Source organism: Solanum tuberosum, unplaced genomic scaffold (assembly GCF_000226075.1).
Source record: "Solanum tuberosum cultivar DM 1-3 516 R44 unplaced genomic scaffold, SolTub_3.0 scf00101, whole genome shotgun sequence".
Classification (NCBI taxonomy): domain Eukaryota; kingdom Viridiplantae; phylum Streptophyta; class Magnoliopsida; order Solanales; family Solanaceae; genus Solanum; species Solanum tuberosum.
Window position 1 is genome coordinate 420407 of NW_006239029.1, and position 17630 is coordinate 438036.

Below are 17630 nucleotides of genomic sequence, written 5' to 3' on the forward strand. Positions count from 1 at the left end.
ATTGTGTACTGTTATAGTAGTATGATTCCTTAGGAAAGGCCACCAGTTCCTAATTAATCTCCAAACAGTAACACCATAGGGATTGGTTGCTTCCTTGGTGACCCATGAATCCATCTCTCCGTACTTCAGTTTAATCACCTTGCTCCACATTGAGTGTGGTTCATGAGCATATCTCCACAACCATTTCAGCTTTAGAGCCTTGCTTTGGTTCTTCAAATTTTTGATGCCTAATCCTCCTTGTTTTTTCCGGTGATCATAACTTCCCATTTTACCAGATGGCATCCCTTTCTTTTCTTGTTTCCTCGCCAGAAAAAATCCCTTCTTAGTTTATCCAATCTCTGTACTACTCCTGCAGGTATTGGGAACAAAGTTAGCATGTACGTAGGAAGGGCATCCAAGACTGCATTTATCAAAGTGAGCCTGCCCCCCTTTGATAAATATTGTGCTTTCCATCTGACCATCTTCTTCTCACATTTCTCCAAGACAGAATTCCAAATTTCTTTGGACTGTGATTTTGCTCCCAATGGCATCCCCGGGTAGATAGCAGGTAGTGCTCCCACTTATGTGGAGATCTCTTTTCTGTTATTACAGTTCTGCTTCATGTATCTTGGTTTGCTGCAATTTTTTCATGAATAACTTCACTTTTTGACCTGCGGTCTGTTGTTGTTGTATTGTTCTGCTGCACATGTTTGAGTTAAATATCTCAAGCTTGTGTTTTTCTTTGCCTGTCTGCTTAGAGGTAAGTTTGGTTTGTTCTTCAAAGCTTATGCATTCTGTTGATGTTTATAAACCTATCGTCAATGAATTACTATTCAATAAGTATGTGTTTCTTTTTAAACCATCTAAATTCAATTGGTAGAAACGTCAAGAAGAGTGCTTAGTGGGGAGACAACGCCGAAGCGAGGAAATTCTTGCGAACAAGGAAGCATGTGGACTCAGAAAGGAAGCTCCCGATAGGAAAAGAGAAGAAATGAACCAATGACATCATCCCAAACCGATTGCTTCTCTCGAGATAGTAGTGAGTAAGGAAACTGCTTTGTCTATTAATGTAGTTCCAAGTCTTCGATATCCCTTGCAGACTGACAAGAATTTGTACTGATATAACGGATCTCCCTCCGAGCCGCATGTACGACTTTCAGCGAATACGATTTTCCACAGAAATCTTTATGTATCTATGATATTGAGTATGAATTTAGGAAGTACGCACTGCTCTTGAAAGCTTTTAAGTTTAGTTGATAACCGAACCAGCTTCTTATGGATGAGACAACAACAACATACCCAGTGAAATCCCACTAGTGAGGTTTGGGGAGGATAGAGTTTATGCGGACCTTTCCATTACCTTGTGGAGGTAGATAAGCCGTTTCAATTCATATGCTGAGAAATTGTGCTAATTTTCTCTTTGATTTTGCTAGAGCCATTGGGTTTCTCTAGAACTCTGTTTCTTAGATGTGGGGATATATTTTCTATATTATTGTTCTGCTGCACATTTCTGATTTTGGAGAGGTAAATGTCTCAAGCTTATTTTTTACCTTTGCCTGTCACGTATTGGTTTAAAACTTGGGATTAAATTTGTTGGTGTATTTCTTATGAGAAGAAATAATTGCAATATACACCTCTTGAGCCGAGGGTCCTTCGGGAACAACCTTTCTACCTACACGAGGTATTGGTAATGTCTACGTACATTCTATCCTCTCCACACCTTACTTGTGGGATTTCACAGGGTATGTAGTTGTTGTTTCAGCCGTTTTAGTTCCCAGCATTGTTATGCATAATTATAATTGCCATCAAATAATTGATTAAACTAACATTAGTCTTTCAACTTGAGATATTTACATGTCTTTATTGTTCAGGTACTTGCTGCTCTGCTTTGATGTGTTCTTTGAATTTATTTTTGTTATCCTTAGTGCCAGTTGATGAAGTTGTGCAAGTTAGAGATCTTATTGATCAATGTACCAATAAAAGGCTCGGCTAACCTCATTTTTTTGATCTGAGGGTTTATCGAAAATAGTTTCTCTACCCCCAAAGGTAGGGGCAAGTGCATGTTGTTGTTGTTGTTGTACAGTTTTGCTGCACATGCTTGAGTTCTTAAAGGTAAATATCTGAAGCTTGTGTTTTTTCTTGCATGTCTTCTTATTGGTTAAAACATAATATAAGATTAAATTTGTTGGTGTATTTCATATGAGAAGAAATACTTACACACCTCTTGTTGGCCTTTTTAGTTCCTAGCATTATGCATAACTATAATTGCAGTCGATTAATTGTTTAAACACCCTCTAGTCTTCAGCTAGCAATATTCACACTATGTTTTTGTTGTTAAGTTACTTACTGCTCTCCTTTGACATATTCAAGGAATTTATTGTTGTTACCCTTAATTTCAGTTGATGTAGTTGTGCAAGTTAGAGATTTTGTTCAGTTGTTTCGTTGGTTAAACTTCAATTTGATCTTTTTGAAATTCAGTTTTACTTCAGTAGAACTTCAGCTGAACATCTGTAATGATTGTTTGAAACATCTTCTTCTCTGATATTGTCATATTTTGTTCTCGTGGAATGCTCCAAAGATCTTCTATCTACAGTTGTAGCTGTATTATTCGAGTTTTGATTCATACATTATAAAACCCTAGAGTTTTACTTGGATTTCTTGTTTTTGAAATTTATGCCAAGTTTCCTTTGAAATCTTCCAAGTCATATTATAGATTATTATCATCCATTGAAATCTTAATCTTGAGCACCAATTTTGCTTCTAAACTGACATCTTTCTTGTTTACGCGAGTGTTTCATGGATCAAGCTCAGATCAAGCGTTAAATGCAACAACGAGACTTCAATTCAAGTTTCAAATATGGTTGGAGATGTTTGCTTGACCATGCTTTCAGATGATGAGTTTTCTGACAAACATCTCCAGCGATATTTGAAACTTAAAATGAAGTCATCGAGCAAGGATCCAAGAGGAAAAAGCTAGGTTTTCAAGCCAATCTCTGTGTTTCCCAAGAGCTTTGTTCTTCCAGGTATGTATGGTTATTCCTAGTGATAGACTGAGTTCGTCCTCATGCCCTACATCTTAATTCAGGCAGTAAGAGTTAAATCTAGGATTATACCCTTAGCTTCGAGAGTCTCTTATATGAGTCGAGTTATTATTTATGAATTCTAAATTCTTGATTATGAATAATTGCACTATATTATGCTTTGAGATCTTTGAGTAATTATTCATGTTGATAATCCCACATGAACCCTGCTTTCTGAGTTTTGATTGAGAATCTTTAAAACAAGCATCTTTCCTTAAATTTATTTTTGAGAAGTTAGCATGAGTTCAATAGCAAGTTAAAGTATAAATGTCTATTTTGACAAGAGTTTAAGGGAACTAAAGGATTCCCAAAAGTATCATTTTTATGTTGAAAAGAAAGTACTATTTTTCAGAATGGTATAAAGAGCTTTCAGGGATTACAAGAAATTGAGTACAGAGCAATTACCTCTTAAAGAGGCCCTTTTGAGAACTTATCTCAACCCAGAGAGTATTTTTACTTGAGCATTGAGTCATATATTTTGAGAATAGTATTGAGTATCGATATGGGGAAGAGTTTAGTCAATTCACATTCCCCATAAACCATGTAGCTAGTGTGGGATAGGATCGTATTGACATTTGGGCGACTCCTCACTGCCTCTGAGAACGCCTATTAGATGGATCCATGAGTTGAGTATGTTCAATACCCCGACAAGGTACAAGACAATTCTGACAACGTGGGCGAGATGCTGTATCATCTCAAAGCTCATAGTGATGGTTGTCGGTTAAAGAATCTCCCTGATTGAGTAAAGGGTATTTCATTATCATATTTATATTTGACACTTCATTGAGTTAACATTTTATTAGTAAATCATTTAAATGGTTTTATTTCTACTTATGCTTTACATTCAGTTGAGTATGTTGCTTCAGCCTCTTCAGTTCAGTTATTTATTTTCCTCAGCTATATTACATACTCGTACATTCAATGTACTGATGTTATTCGACCTGCATCTTTTCATGATGCAGGTACAACTGTAGCTGTATTATTATTCCAGTTTAATTCAGACATTATAAAACCATAGAGTATTACTTGGATTTGTTGTTTTTGAAATTTACGTCAAGTTTCCTTTGCGAACAGCCTTCCTGTTAGGGTTCTCTTTTGGGGATTTTAGACTTGAGATTTCAACTTGCTGGTTCTCCTAAATCATTCTGGTGGAACTGGTATGACTGATACACCTGCTGGAGCTTGGCTATTTGTGGTTGCTCTAATCCTGCAGCATGACATAGGAGTAAACATTTTACTAGTTGGTAAGTTGACAAACTCTCTCCTACCCTGTAAACATGGAGTATAGGAACTTTTAAGGTTTTAGTTGTGCTAACTAAAGTTGTGTTCTATTAATGTGTAGAAATAATATATGCTGAAAGAATCATAAAAATGCTGATGTATTTTGCAATTCATGATTGTAGCCAGTTCGTATCATGTTTATTTATAGGACATCGAGTCACTTCTGTCCCTTTGGTATTTGGTCATTTCCTGCCAAGCTTGCTTCGTTATAATTCTACTAAATTATCCTGTTATGTGGCGGAGAAACTTTAATAATGATTATAACTTGTTCGTCTATACATGATTAATAAGCAATGATCTTAAAAATAGGTATTTGAGAAGAAAGCCAAAATGATGCACAAGCCAAGGTTTCTTTCCCATTGAAACATGGAAGATTCTTTTGCTAATACCTAGGCATGATGCATGTGCCTCAACAATTATTTCTGAAACAAGGCATTGTTAGGTCGGATTGATACTGCATTTGCCTTTCAAAATTATAATGTGCAGAGGTAGGTCAAAATTGATTAGGCTTTCAGTTCCATACTAAGATTGACCTCTTGGAAATCTTTAAGATGTGCGGTAGTGTCTTTCAATGGAATTTCATGATATTCTTTTTGCGAGTTCATTTTGCCAATCTAGGAGATCTGCAAATATAAATCCAAATTGACTCCTGGTTCAGCTGATTCTTCAACTTCAGATGTATCGTTTGTGAAGGAGTCAATTGTTGACATTGAATTTCTGGAGATGCACAATCCTCTTGGGATTATATTGGACAATTTCAATGTGTTATTGCGGAGACAACATGAGGCTCATTAAATCTTGAGAATCTTGGACTAGAGGGATCTGACATTCAAGGGGATATCTTCTTTGAACTTTGATGCACATGGCAGAGTAAGGTTGGCTCAACTTGAAGAATAGACAAGATTCCATTATTAGCAGCGTCCTTGCTTGTTGGTGAGTGCAAAGGTATCGATAGGGCTATGAATGACATCCACCAATCCAGCAAGCTGGGCTGGAAATGCTAAAATCTTAGGGACCCTACATGATGCCCAACCATACATGATCAGCAATGGAGATTTATGTAGCTGAGGTAACTTTTCAAAAGTTGAGACACATTTATACAAATTTGTATGAATATTTCCAATATTTGAGACACTCTAAGCTTCATCAAGATTTCATGCACTTGGAGCCTAGTAATATATTGAGTTCGTCATTTCTTTTGATAATTGATTGCTTTTCTTGCAACAGGCTATCAGTGCTCACAACCACATTTACTGTCTCATCAATCTAAGGTACATGTTGTCATTGCTGACTGCCAATTTCTATGTATTTTTTTGTTTCTGACAAACCCAAAAAAAAGAGAATGGTAGTAACAATGTATTACAAATAAATGAAGAAGCTTAAAAAGTTCCTACATAATATTCGTAATGTGGAAAAGACAACTACTTTATCTTATTGTGGAATGCAATACACAAAATGTGCAAACATATACTGAAGAGTAACACAAGAAATAAAAGCGGAGCGGTTCCCCTTGTTGGTGTATAATGGTATTGAAATTCTTTATTTCTCTGTTTCCTTGTGATTGCAAGTCATGTTTTCTTTAATCATTCATTCAGATTCAGACGTTTAAATCTTAATGAAAACAAATGAGGCTTAAATGACACGTCTACCTAATGTTGTTGAGAGTCCAAACTGCCCTCAATATTGAATTTTAATTTGATGAAACAATCATGTTGATTCTAGATCCTCACTCACTCTTCTAATAGCAAATAATATATAATCCGACAAATGTTGAATTTGGAATGTATTAATAAAATTTATTTTCCTTAGAGAAGTCATTTTTCTAATTTTAAAATAATTTAGTAGATGTTTTCCTAAACAACTCAAATATCATGTATTCACAAACCCCCCTTGAAAGCTGTCTACTATATAAACCACTCTCCCTTTTCCTTTTTTGCTCATTCATTCTTCTTCTCTTCATATAAAAGGTTTCTTCTGTGTACCAAATAATGCAGAGGAAAAATAAAAGGCGGCGATTCCATCAAGAAACCCCCCTGAGAGATCTCTATATCAACCACTCCCCCTCTTCTTTTTTAGCTCACTCATTCATTTCATCATATAAAAAAATTCTTCTATCGGTTTCAAATGACGCAGGAGGAAAATCAGCAAGGCGACGATTCCATCAGGTGAGATGCGTTTTAGGGGGTGCGAGGAAGATGCCACGGGGGAGGTACACAACTGAGATCAGTGATCCTGGCCAGAGGAGAAGTGTTTTGCTTGGAACATTTGATACACCGAAGAAGCTGCTAGGGCTTAAGACCGGCGGTGAGGAGGTATCACGGCCACATGAGGTAACTAATTTTACTCTAGATAACCTCCAAAACACCCGCGATTTTCTCGAGAAGCTTGTTTGCAAAAAACCAACAACAAAAGAATAGAGCTCCAACATTCTTATGGATATTCAGAGCATTAAAATGATGATTCAGTGCGGAACCAAACATCGACTCACATTTTCGTGTTGATCAATGAATAGAATCTATACATCGCTATCAAAAAAGAATCAACGATCTAGCTATCTCGATCGGGAAAGAATCAAGGATATATACATCTCGATCGGAAAATAATTGAGGGTCTATACATCTTGATCTGAAAAGAATCAAGGATCTATACATCTCGATCAAAAAAGTATCAAGAGAACAAGAAAGAATCAGAATTGATCCATAGATTTCTCGAAATTAACAAAGTTGGTCCTCTCTTATTGTTTCATTTTCCTTTTATATTTTTTGAATTTGAAAGGAAATTAAAAGAAAAGGGACTTACGAAATGTCATACATTTAATATTCGATGACGGTTTGACATGCTCTTTGACAGTGCAAGGGTGACCTCTGAGGTTATCTTGTGGAAATTTAGTTACGGCTATGTGGCTGTGATACCTCCTCGCTGCTGTATCATAAGCCCTAGAAGCTTTTTTCGATGCATCAAAAGTCTTGAGCCAGAAACTTCTCTGGAAGGGATCTTTAATATCAGCTGTGTACCTCCTCCGCGGCATCTTCCTCACACCTCCTTATAACGCATCTCACCTGAGGGAATCGTCGTCTATCAATGACTATTCAATAAGTATGTGGTGCCTTTCAAACCATCTAAATTTCAAGGGACATTTGAATCAATTCTTTGTGAATATATGACAGTTTAGGTGATATGCATTTGTTTACCAGGTAATTTCTTTGTACTCTTTAATGTCACTTATCACTTTATCGAACTGTGCAAATCAGTTTCAAATTTGATGGGCATTCGCTGTTTATGATACATATCGGACAAGAATAGAGAATTGAGCGGATGTTCATCAGTACTTCACTGACGAAGGACTATATTTCCAATTAGAAATTATCCATCTCCACTTACAGTGACACATGATTGGTATGAGTTCGTTCATTTCATTGTGTTATTTTCCCCCATTTTGGTGATGTTGCGAAATGAAAGTTCACAATTGGTGGAGTAATACAGAGCATATCATATAGGTTAGGTGTTAATTAGTTAGTGGTAGTCTAGTGACAAGTTGTAGTGGTTGAATGAATAGTTCTCAGCAGGCTCTAATATTAACTTTGTATGTTTTCTGTCATTATTGTGACAATTTCTAAAATACTGATAATCTCTGTTCACAAGTTCCTTCTTTTTTTTTTTTTGCTTTTCAATTTTGGTGTGGCCACCTCATGTGATGCACAACTCCAGAGACATATTAAATTAAAAGAGAAGACACCAAAGATAATAGGGAGTTCCTGATTTCTACTGCAGGGTGCGACATCAACCGGCACAGTATGATTCGTGATACTGTTACATACACTGAGCATGCCAGTTAACGGGATGTTGTGTATGCCTTTAAGAGGCAGGGAAGGACCTTATATGGATTTGGAGGTTAGGGTGTTAGTGGTTGTAGGTAGTGTTTTAGTTTGTGGGGTTAGGGTATTTTGAAGTTGGGGTTACTTTTGTTTCTGATTGTTATGGTCTCCATAATGTAATTCCTTGTTACCCGATTAATGGAAAGAGATCACATTTCTAGTAATTATGTTTATAAAAATTGTTGGGTGCCTCATCTTGGGAAGTTTGGTTTGTTTTTAAGTATATGTTACTTTTCGAACCATCTAAACTCAGTTGATGAGTGAATCAACTCTTTGTGAATGACAATTCAGCAAAGTATGTATTGTTAATAAAAACATCTAAGTTAAGTTGATAACAGAACCCACTACATATGGTTGAGAAGCTAATGATTTTTTTCTCTCTGATTTTGATAGAGCCATTGAATTTCTTTGCAACTCTGTTTGTATTATGTGGGAATCTCTTTTCTGTTATTACAGTTCTGCTTCACGTTTCTTGGTTTGCTGCATTTTTTTCCTGAATAACTCACTTTTTTAGCTGAGGGTATGTTGTTGTATAGTTCTGCTGCACATGTTTGAGTTCTTGGAGGTAAATATCTCAAGCTTGCGTTTTTCTTTGCCTGTCTGCTTAGAGGTAAGTTTGGTTTGTTCTTCAAAGCTTATGCATTCTGTTGATGTTTATAAACCTATTGTCAATGAATTACTATTCAATAAGTATGTGTTTCTTTTCAAACCATCTAAATTCAATTGGTAGAAATGTCAAGAAGAGTGCTTAGTGAGGAGACAACACAGAATGGAGGAAATTCTCACGAACAAGGAAGCATGTCGACTCAGAAAGGAAGTTCCCGATAGGAAAAGAGAAGAAACGAACCAATGACATCATCCCAGGCCAATTGCTTCTCTCGAGATAGTAGTGAGGAAGGAAAATTGTTTGTCTATCAATGTAGTTCCAAGTCTTCGATATCAAGGTAATTGTCATCAAGAGCAATGCATACTTAAATTCAAGTTTCAAATATGGCCAGAGATGTTTGCTTGACCATGCTTTCAGATGATGAGTTTTCTGTCAAACATCTCCAGCCATATTTGAAAGTTCAATTGAAGTCTTAGAGCAAGGATCCAAGAGGAGAAAGCTATGGTTTTCAAGCCAATCTCAGTTTCACCAAGAACTTTGTTCTTCCAGGTATGTAATACATAGTGATGGACTGAGTTCTTCCTCACGCCCTACATCTTAATTCAGTCAGTAAGAGTTAAATCTAGGATTATACCCTTAGTTTCGAGAATCTCTTATATGAGTCGAGTTATTATTTATGAATTCTAAATTCTTGATTATGAGTTTGTCATGAACCTGGATGGGACAGACTTTTGATAATCATCATTTGGGTAAAGGATTGTTTGATCTGGGCGGGAATGTCATGACCTGAATAAATGAGCTAAGTGAAGAATAAAGAAACGACGAATAGAATTATAATACCTGGACGCATGAGATTTAATTGGAGTTTATGAAGCTGAAGGGCTGTGATTGCACGTGAGCATCAGCATCCTATAACTAAGTCCCGGAAAGAGCAAAGAGGGGCATCGATCAGTTGGGTATTTTCCTCACCTTCCTCAATTCTCTCTAAACTATTCTTCCTCTTCTTCTCCTATCCCTAAATTCTCCTCTTTCTTCTTCTGTTACATGTTACAAGTTTATCTCATCTATGGAGATTCCGTATTTCAGTTATTTCCATTTCATATTAGTAATTTCTATTCTGTAATTGAGTTCAGTTTTGCTTAATATAAACCCGAGAAAATTCCCCAAAAAAACTGTTAAGAGTTTGATTTGCTTAGTTTAAATTCTGAGTTTAATTAGTTTGATCATAACAATTGGTATATGATCCTTGGTTCTGCGACCTGTGCGTGAAGATTAACAATGAACAATCCACTTAACAAACAGGGCGAGATTCTTGAGAGATTGACCACTGGCGGCAGAAAACTCAATGAAGCAGAGGTGGGCATTAAGGGAACACTAGAATTGATCCTAGAATGATTGAACGCCATAGCAAGGAGGTCAACACCAGTACCAAATCTGAACTCTGATGAAACTGAACGTAGTGTATGCAAAGTCAATTGCAAGTGCAACATTTGTATCGGAATCGATGCTACATCTTTGCGAAGTATAATATGTTGTGTATGCAACATTGATTTTGAGTGTACAATTTGTATCAAAACTGATCTTACATCTCCAGGAAGTGCAGGAGGTTGCTTACACAGCATTGATTGTGTGTGCGACATTCGTATTGGAAGTGATACATCTCTAGGAGGTGAAGGCCTGAACTGCGATGAGACAGAGATAATTTGGCCTCACGACTTTCATATACTTGACGATCCACAGGTAAAACTCGATTCTCTTATCTTTGAGTGTACTCGAGAGCTTGATCTGTCCAGTGTATGCCTTAATACATTACTTGAATATGTGGAAATTAAAAAAACTAGAGTTGCTTCTACTTGTTTGATAAAATGTCCAGAAGGGATCATGTCCAAGTAGTACATGTATTCGTAGGAATTAAGAGCAAGTTCTCGAATTAATTGGAAATGGACTGGTTGTTCCCATATGGGATCCAGGGATAAGTCTGAAGACCCTGAAGTTAACTGGTCACACAAGTAATGTACGAGAAATTTTGATGGATATGACTAGAATGTTTTGTTTGCATAGATCTTCTGATAACATCAATCGAATGTGGGATACGGGATGGCAGTGGTTTATGCATTCCCCTGTTGTGCATATTGATTCTATATGTTCAGTTGCTACCATTCCAACATATAGCCATGTTTACAGTGGTATAAGAAGTCTCTCCTTACACGTAACAACATGGTCCAGTAAGAAGATTATGTTATTTTGGAGCTCTACTTTGCCATTAACCTTGCATGATGACTCTAAAAGGATAGCCACAATTTATTTGTCTGTACATTATTTGTCAGTTGATGGGCGTACAATTTGGAAAGCTTCTCAAAGAAGAGGTTCGGTCATGGCTAGAAACTTGTCGACTGCTAGAGTAAAGGCTTCCTTGGAAGAACTACATGTGTGATAATTCTAGTTCTATCTGTCTTTCAAAAAACTCTATGCATCATTCTCTTGCTAAGCACATTGATATTAAGCATCATTTTATTTGTGATCATGTTCTTAATGGAGACATTGAAATATCTTTTATTAGCACAAAAATTTCAACTGATTGATATTTTTACGAAACCTCCTTTAGAAGAAAGATTTTGCACTCCGAAAATCTTTAAACATCATTGAAAATCCCTTAAATTGTTTAAGTTCTTTCGTGTATTGAATGTTTTCCTTTTTCAATTTTTTTCTCACGCCTGGTATATTGGGTTTCTTACTTTTAATTACGTTCCTTCTGAATGTGACTCTTTATTTACGCAACTCTCTGTTTCTTTATTTTTTATGCAAACCTCCATTCTTCTAAGGCAGGAAAAATTGAATCTTTAGTACTTGGTAAGCGCATCTTTTTTGACTGCAAAAAATTTGACTCTATCTTTGATATCTCTTGTTCTGGTATCACGGATCCTCCCAAAAATTGTTGGCCTTCTGAATGCGATGTCTCTTTCGAACAGGCCAAACATGAACTCGTTATTTACCCTTCTGCTACCATTCCTTCTCATCTAGGTCCCAAATATCTATCTTTTGAGACTCGTGGTATTGCCCATATTGTTGCTACTACCCTCCTTCCTAGAGCTGGTTCTCACTCTATGTTCACTCAGCGTGACACTCTGCTCACATACTGTCTTGTTTCTCGGATAAAATTTCATCTCTTCTCGTTTATCCTCTCAGCCATGGTGTATGTTATTTCTTAACCCTCCAGTCTACCCTTTGGTATGCTCATAACTCGCATACTGGAATCTCACTTCATGTGTCTTGGTGACTTCCCTCCTATTTTCATCAAACAATGCTACAATTCTCGTACCTGTGTTAGCATGGGATACTCTCGTAATGATTCCTCTTGGGTTCTTAAGAATGATTCAGAAGATGTTGCTGCAAAGAATCTGAAGTCAAAACCCTCATTTCCCACGTCTGTATCCTCTGCAAAACTTAATGCTGCTCTGGAGAATCTTTGCTTATATGAATGCAAAATTGGATGCTATGTCTATCACTTTCACTCAGGTAAGCGACCTTATGACCATGATGACTGCCATGGGGAACAGGTGGACTCTCTTAAAGATCTCCTACTTGTTGCTCACCTCAAGATAGATAATATGAAGGATGTAACTAAGAAAACAGGTGCAGATGTGGCTCGCATATGCTAAGGATCGATCAGATTGTCAAAGAGGCTATCAAGATTGCGACTAAGGTTCAGACTGGCTCCAAAGCCATTTCCACTTCTCTTTCCTCCAAGTTTGAGGAGATGTCCACCGTTATTGTCAACACACTTAACTACTTCTTGCGTCCTCGTTAATGTGTTTGCTCTTATGTTTCAAACTCCTGCTCTCTGTTTTGTTTTGCTACTCTGTTTTGTAATAGGCTGTGTTGCCCTTCTTAAAACTGCTGTGTGTTTTCTGCTTTTGTTGGATGCTTTCTTCTTTCCTTTTTGCTGATGCCAAAGGGGGAGAATGAATACTACTGATGTTGGTTTGATTGCTTAATGTTTGTTGCTTTAGATTCATCAATCAAGGAAGATGACAATCAGCAAGAATTCAATAAAGAGATCAAGGACAATCAAAAAGGAAATCGAAGATTAGCCTTAACATTATTCTTGGAAAATAAGGATCTCCATTGCCTTCTTTTCCTAGGATCAAATCTCTTGGGTTGCTATCTCTTCATTTAGAAGATTCAAGTCTTAACACTTTAAAAGCTGCGTCTGTGAAAGAAGAAGGTGTACAACGAGTCTGAATCGTCCTACATTATCTACTCTATTTTTAACAAGCATTGTATTACTTAGTTTCTACTGTTTAAACAAAAAAGAGAGAAGAAAAAAATATTGTTGGCAAGGCTTTGTATCAAAAGAAAAAGATGAGTGTAGACATAGGAACTATACTCAAACTTGTACTCACTACAAAGATTCTAAAGGCTAGAAGAGAACACCCTTGCAACCCAAGCGGACTGGACGTAAGATCCACATTGGATCCCAACCAGTATAAAGTTCTGCACTTTCAAATCTGTTTATTTATTCCTGGAAACAACAGTTGACTAGTTGGGAAGCTACGAGATAATCAGTATCTTTGCCTGTTCTATAATCACTTTTGTTCTTTGATATTATATTATTCCTTCATAAAACATCAATAGAAGAAATCACACCAACTTCTTCTTCACAAAAAATAAAATAAAATAGAAGAAGGCATGATGCGAGCATATTGAAAATTGATTCAAGAAGGTGATCCATGTCTTATGAGTAAAGCATACACAACAAAATGAAAAATAAAATATTCATACAATCATTTCATATGCAAAAGAACAAAAGTTGAAGATTGTTTGAGTTCTACAATAGATCAATAAAAACTATTGAACAACTAGGAATGTTTGAGTTGAGCTTTCAAAAAGGGCATGTAATCTAGCAAGTTGTAGGATCTGACACTCTGATTTACTAGCTTAATTTCAGCTCAAAATCATCAAGTTGTAGAAATTCATTAATCCAATCATCGCACTCGTTCAAAGAAGAATCTTTTGAACTTGGTAAAGCTACAAAAGGAACTTCTGGTGGTTGAGGTATGTCTGCTCCTTGAAATGATTCATTGAAGTTACTTGAATTCAACACATTGGAATGTTGTTCGTCGTTGAAGTTCGTTGAAGGAACTGGTTGAACATTCGAAGCTTGTCGTTTTTGGAATCGGTATTTCTACATTAGATGAAAAATATTAGGAAAAATTGACAAAACCTTGAATCATAAATGTTTTTTTCATACTTGGATACCTTTAGACGGTAGGTGAGACATCCCATAGTCAAATCCTGCACACACATCTTCTCCAGCACATTTTTAGGACCAGCTAAATCAACATGGTAAGACAATAATAAGAATTTAATAGTAAAATTGTGAACATTCAGAAAATGTCAACTTAGGATTTTCCTTAACCAACATTCTTATTTTTTCTACTTCTCTCTGCCGGAATAAAAACAAAATCTTTGAACACTTACCTTTGTCTCCTAGCTCGCGAACAACCTTATCTAATTTCTTATCAAGCTCTGTTGTCCATTTTAGGTTTCGTCTTTTCTTTTCTGGTCTTTCTGTACTTATTTTCGAAAGCAAAGAATGATCCTCCTCTTTTTCTGAAGGACCACTATATTTAACTTGTGCCTCCTCATTAGTACTTCTGAATCTCTTAGACCTTTTTGCCTCATCTTTTTCTATTAAAGGCCCAACCTCTTGATCTTGATAAGTCTTAGAGCAATTCGCTATGCTTTTTCCCTTTCTGTCTTGCATTTTCGTAGGACAAGATGTGTTGTCCATTACATAAACTTGATTAGCGTTGTAGTGTTGTGATTTCTCATTTGCCTTTTTATTGTGCCACTTCACATGCTTCCATACATCCTTGAGTTTCAATGATGAAATGAGCGACTTCTTAAAAATGAAGCATATCCCTTGTGTTGGTGCATCTTTTATCATTTCGATCGTCACCTCTGGAGACATCACTAAACCAAAAATAAAAAATCAAGAACAAAATATTAATTAAATGAGGTATCTAAAATTGTCGAGGAAGTTAGATGTTCAAATTTATAAACACTACTTTGTAAGGAACTTATATAAATAAAGAATTTGACCAAATATATATGTAAATAGAAACTACAAGTAACACTAATGTGTTTAGAAGTCAATCTTTTAATATTATTATAGTAGATAAAGTTTAATAATGTTGTGTTATATTAACACATTTAAATACACTTTTGAATTAATGAATAGCACAGACTAAATTACGTAAAATAATTAAGATTTTGAGGAGATGATCTTACAAATAATTGGTTTGTCTTTGATGAGTTGAGTGGACTTGATGAATTCAAGGTAGTCCATTTCAAGCATGTTGGCATCCACCATGACCAAGTCGAATTGGTCGATATGTTCCCGGAGAATAAATAAAGCTATAGTTGCTTGTTCGATCGCAGTTACTATAAACAAAAATCAAGCTTAGAAAATATCACAAAAAAATATATGTATGTTGTGGATACTTTCATAATAATCAGTGATACACCTTCCCTTTCCTTTATGTTATTACACAGATAAAGGTAGTATGAATTGACTAATAATATTACATTAGAAGTAAAGAAAGAAATATTTGATTGATGCTAGGTGACTAATATCATTAAAGTATTTGATAAGTTAATTAATTTAATCTTGTTGCCTAAGAATCCAACTGATTCTTTTCCAATTAAAGTACAACTCAGCTTTGATAAATTTGACGATTAAGTGAATATAGTTATCGATAACCTTTTACACTTGACAATAAAATTTATTTAGATATTTAAACTAAATATGCTTCGATTGAGCGTTTAAACAAATGATTAAATGTTCTTGTTTGACAATTCAAATTAAAATTTTAGAAAAATCTTATGTTCTCAAACATCCATTACGTAGATTATTTAATGACATAAATTAACTAGTCATATCCATTTGTTATGTTCTCAAGCATCATAAACAAAAATTTCAACCATCAATTTATTAAAACAACAACAAATCTAACAATCTTATTAAGCATTGTTGTAATTTATTCATCCATACCTGCACTTAGTCATACATGACTGAAACACATGTTAAAATTTACTAAAAGTTTTAGTTATGTGCATCTCATTTTTTTTTTGCCAATAATAAAATAATTTTCTTCTTCGAATTTCAACACTCAAATCTACCCAAAAAAAATTAAATTCGATCTATAAGTTTCATGTATCTTATAAACAAGCTTCAATAAGCAATTTTACAGAAATTCACTTCTTTAACTATAGACTATAAGTAGAGAATTTACCTAGAAGATCCAACAAAAACTAAGGGGGAAAGGCTTAACACATATGAGAGAAAACTAAAAGAGACATAAAATTATTGTACCTTTTAAAGGAATGTTCTTCAAGAATTGCTGCTATATTTGATAAAGAAGATTTATCAGGATCAACCAAGAGAATTCTGAGGCCAACATAGGCCGAAGGAACATCTACATTAGGAATTATCTCACAATCCATCTCTTAGCCTTTGAAGATTTTGAGAGAAAAGAAGAAGAAGAAGAGATTTTTGAATTTTTGTTCTACCACCTTATACAAAATGAAGGATAAAATTTGGCCAAATAGTTAAATATAGAGGGAGAATATTAGATTTTGAAAATCTTCCTTTATAGCAAGTCAATCTACCTTTATAGCAAGTCAATAACTAATGTAGTCAAAATCTTAGGGAGATGTAATTAAGCAAGATGTTGATAATCTATCAATTTGAGTTTAAAATAATTTAGTCTCGACTATTTTCGCGATACAGACAATATTTATCACTTTGTCCCTCCGTTTCAATTTTTGAATTTTACTTTAATTTTTAGTCCATTCAAAAAAAATTGTCACTTTCTTTATTTGGCAACTCCTTAATTCTAACTTTTTACAAGTCATGTTTAAAATCACAAGATTAAAGGACATTTTGGTACATTCTACACATATTTAGTTTAAGATCACAAGATTCAAAAATTTTCTTTACTTTCTTAATTTTTTTATCAAATTAAAACAGAAAAACAAATTGAAATGGCGAGATTAATTAGTTGATAATATCTTTTTGGTCATGCTAGCAAGTTCACTTCAAATAACATGTTTTTAGAATTTTTTTGGTCTCGTGTGAGATTTATATGCTAATATAATAAGTATAGAACTTCTAGTACTTCTTATTTTTGTTTTACTATACTGGTAGGTGATGCACTTTAATAAAAAGACAACATGGTCATTTAAGATTAAATTCATACAATCGATCTACTTTCTTACTATCTCCTCCATCGTTGTTATGTAAGAGGAAAAGAGCAAAAAACTTACTTTTAGGTAGTTGCCTAAGCGCTAAGAAGTGAGCATCATGCTACTCATACAATATGCTTAACACATGCAAGTCGAATCTTGGTTTTCGGAGTTCAAAAGAGAAGGAGAAGAAACGGGGTAGAGAAATTGGTCAACCAGGCTTATGACCTGAAGATTGCTTTAGATTAGATGTAGTACTAATAGTAGTAGTTGTTGTATTGTTTTCCTAGTAGTATATGTTGGGTTTTAAAGGTGTGAACAGGAAATGAAGGGTTGTGACTCTCCTGAAGAGTTGTGACTATCCGAAGGGTTGTGAGCTTTATGAAAGGTTGTGTCCTTTCTAAAGGATTGTGACCGTTTGAAAGGTTATGCCTTTTCTCAAGTGTTGTGACCTTTCTAAATGATTGTCTTCTTTCTGAAAGGTTGTCTTCTTTCCAAAGGGTTGTGACCTTTACCCTTTGTTGGCTATAAATAGAGAGATTTTCTCTCATTTTTCTG

At 35.2% G+C, this 17630-nt stretch overlaps 1 protein-coding gene and 1 non-coding gene across 2 annotated transcripts; one reads left to right on the forward strand and one right to left on the reverse strand.

Moving 5' to 3' along the window:
* The first annotated feature begins 2828 nt into the window (after positions 1–2828).
* Positions 2829–2913, forward strand: MIR8044 (microRNA MIR8044). Its single transcript, NR_127207.1, has one exon. It is a non-coding gene; the product is annotated as a microRNA MIR8044 (primary transcript).
* A 10842-nt stretch (positions 2914–13755) lies between these two features.
* On the reverse strand, positions 13756–14796 carry LOC107060894 (two-component response regulator ORR30-like). Its single transcript, XM_015309425.1, has 3 exons — positions 14304–14796; positions 14082–14155; positions 13756–14007 (listed from the first exon to the last, which is right to left on the reverse strand). Exons 1-3 carry the CDS (start codon positions 14794–14796, stop codon positions 13756–13758), a joined length of 819 nt encoding a protein of 272 aa, XP_015164911.1.
* Positions 14797–17630: the final 2834 nt, after the last annotated feature.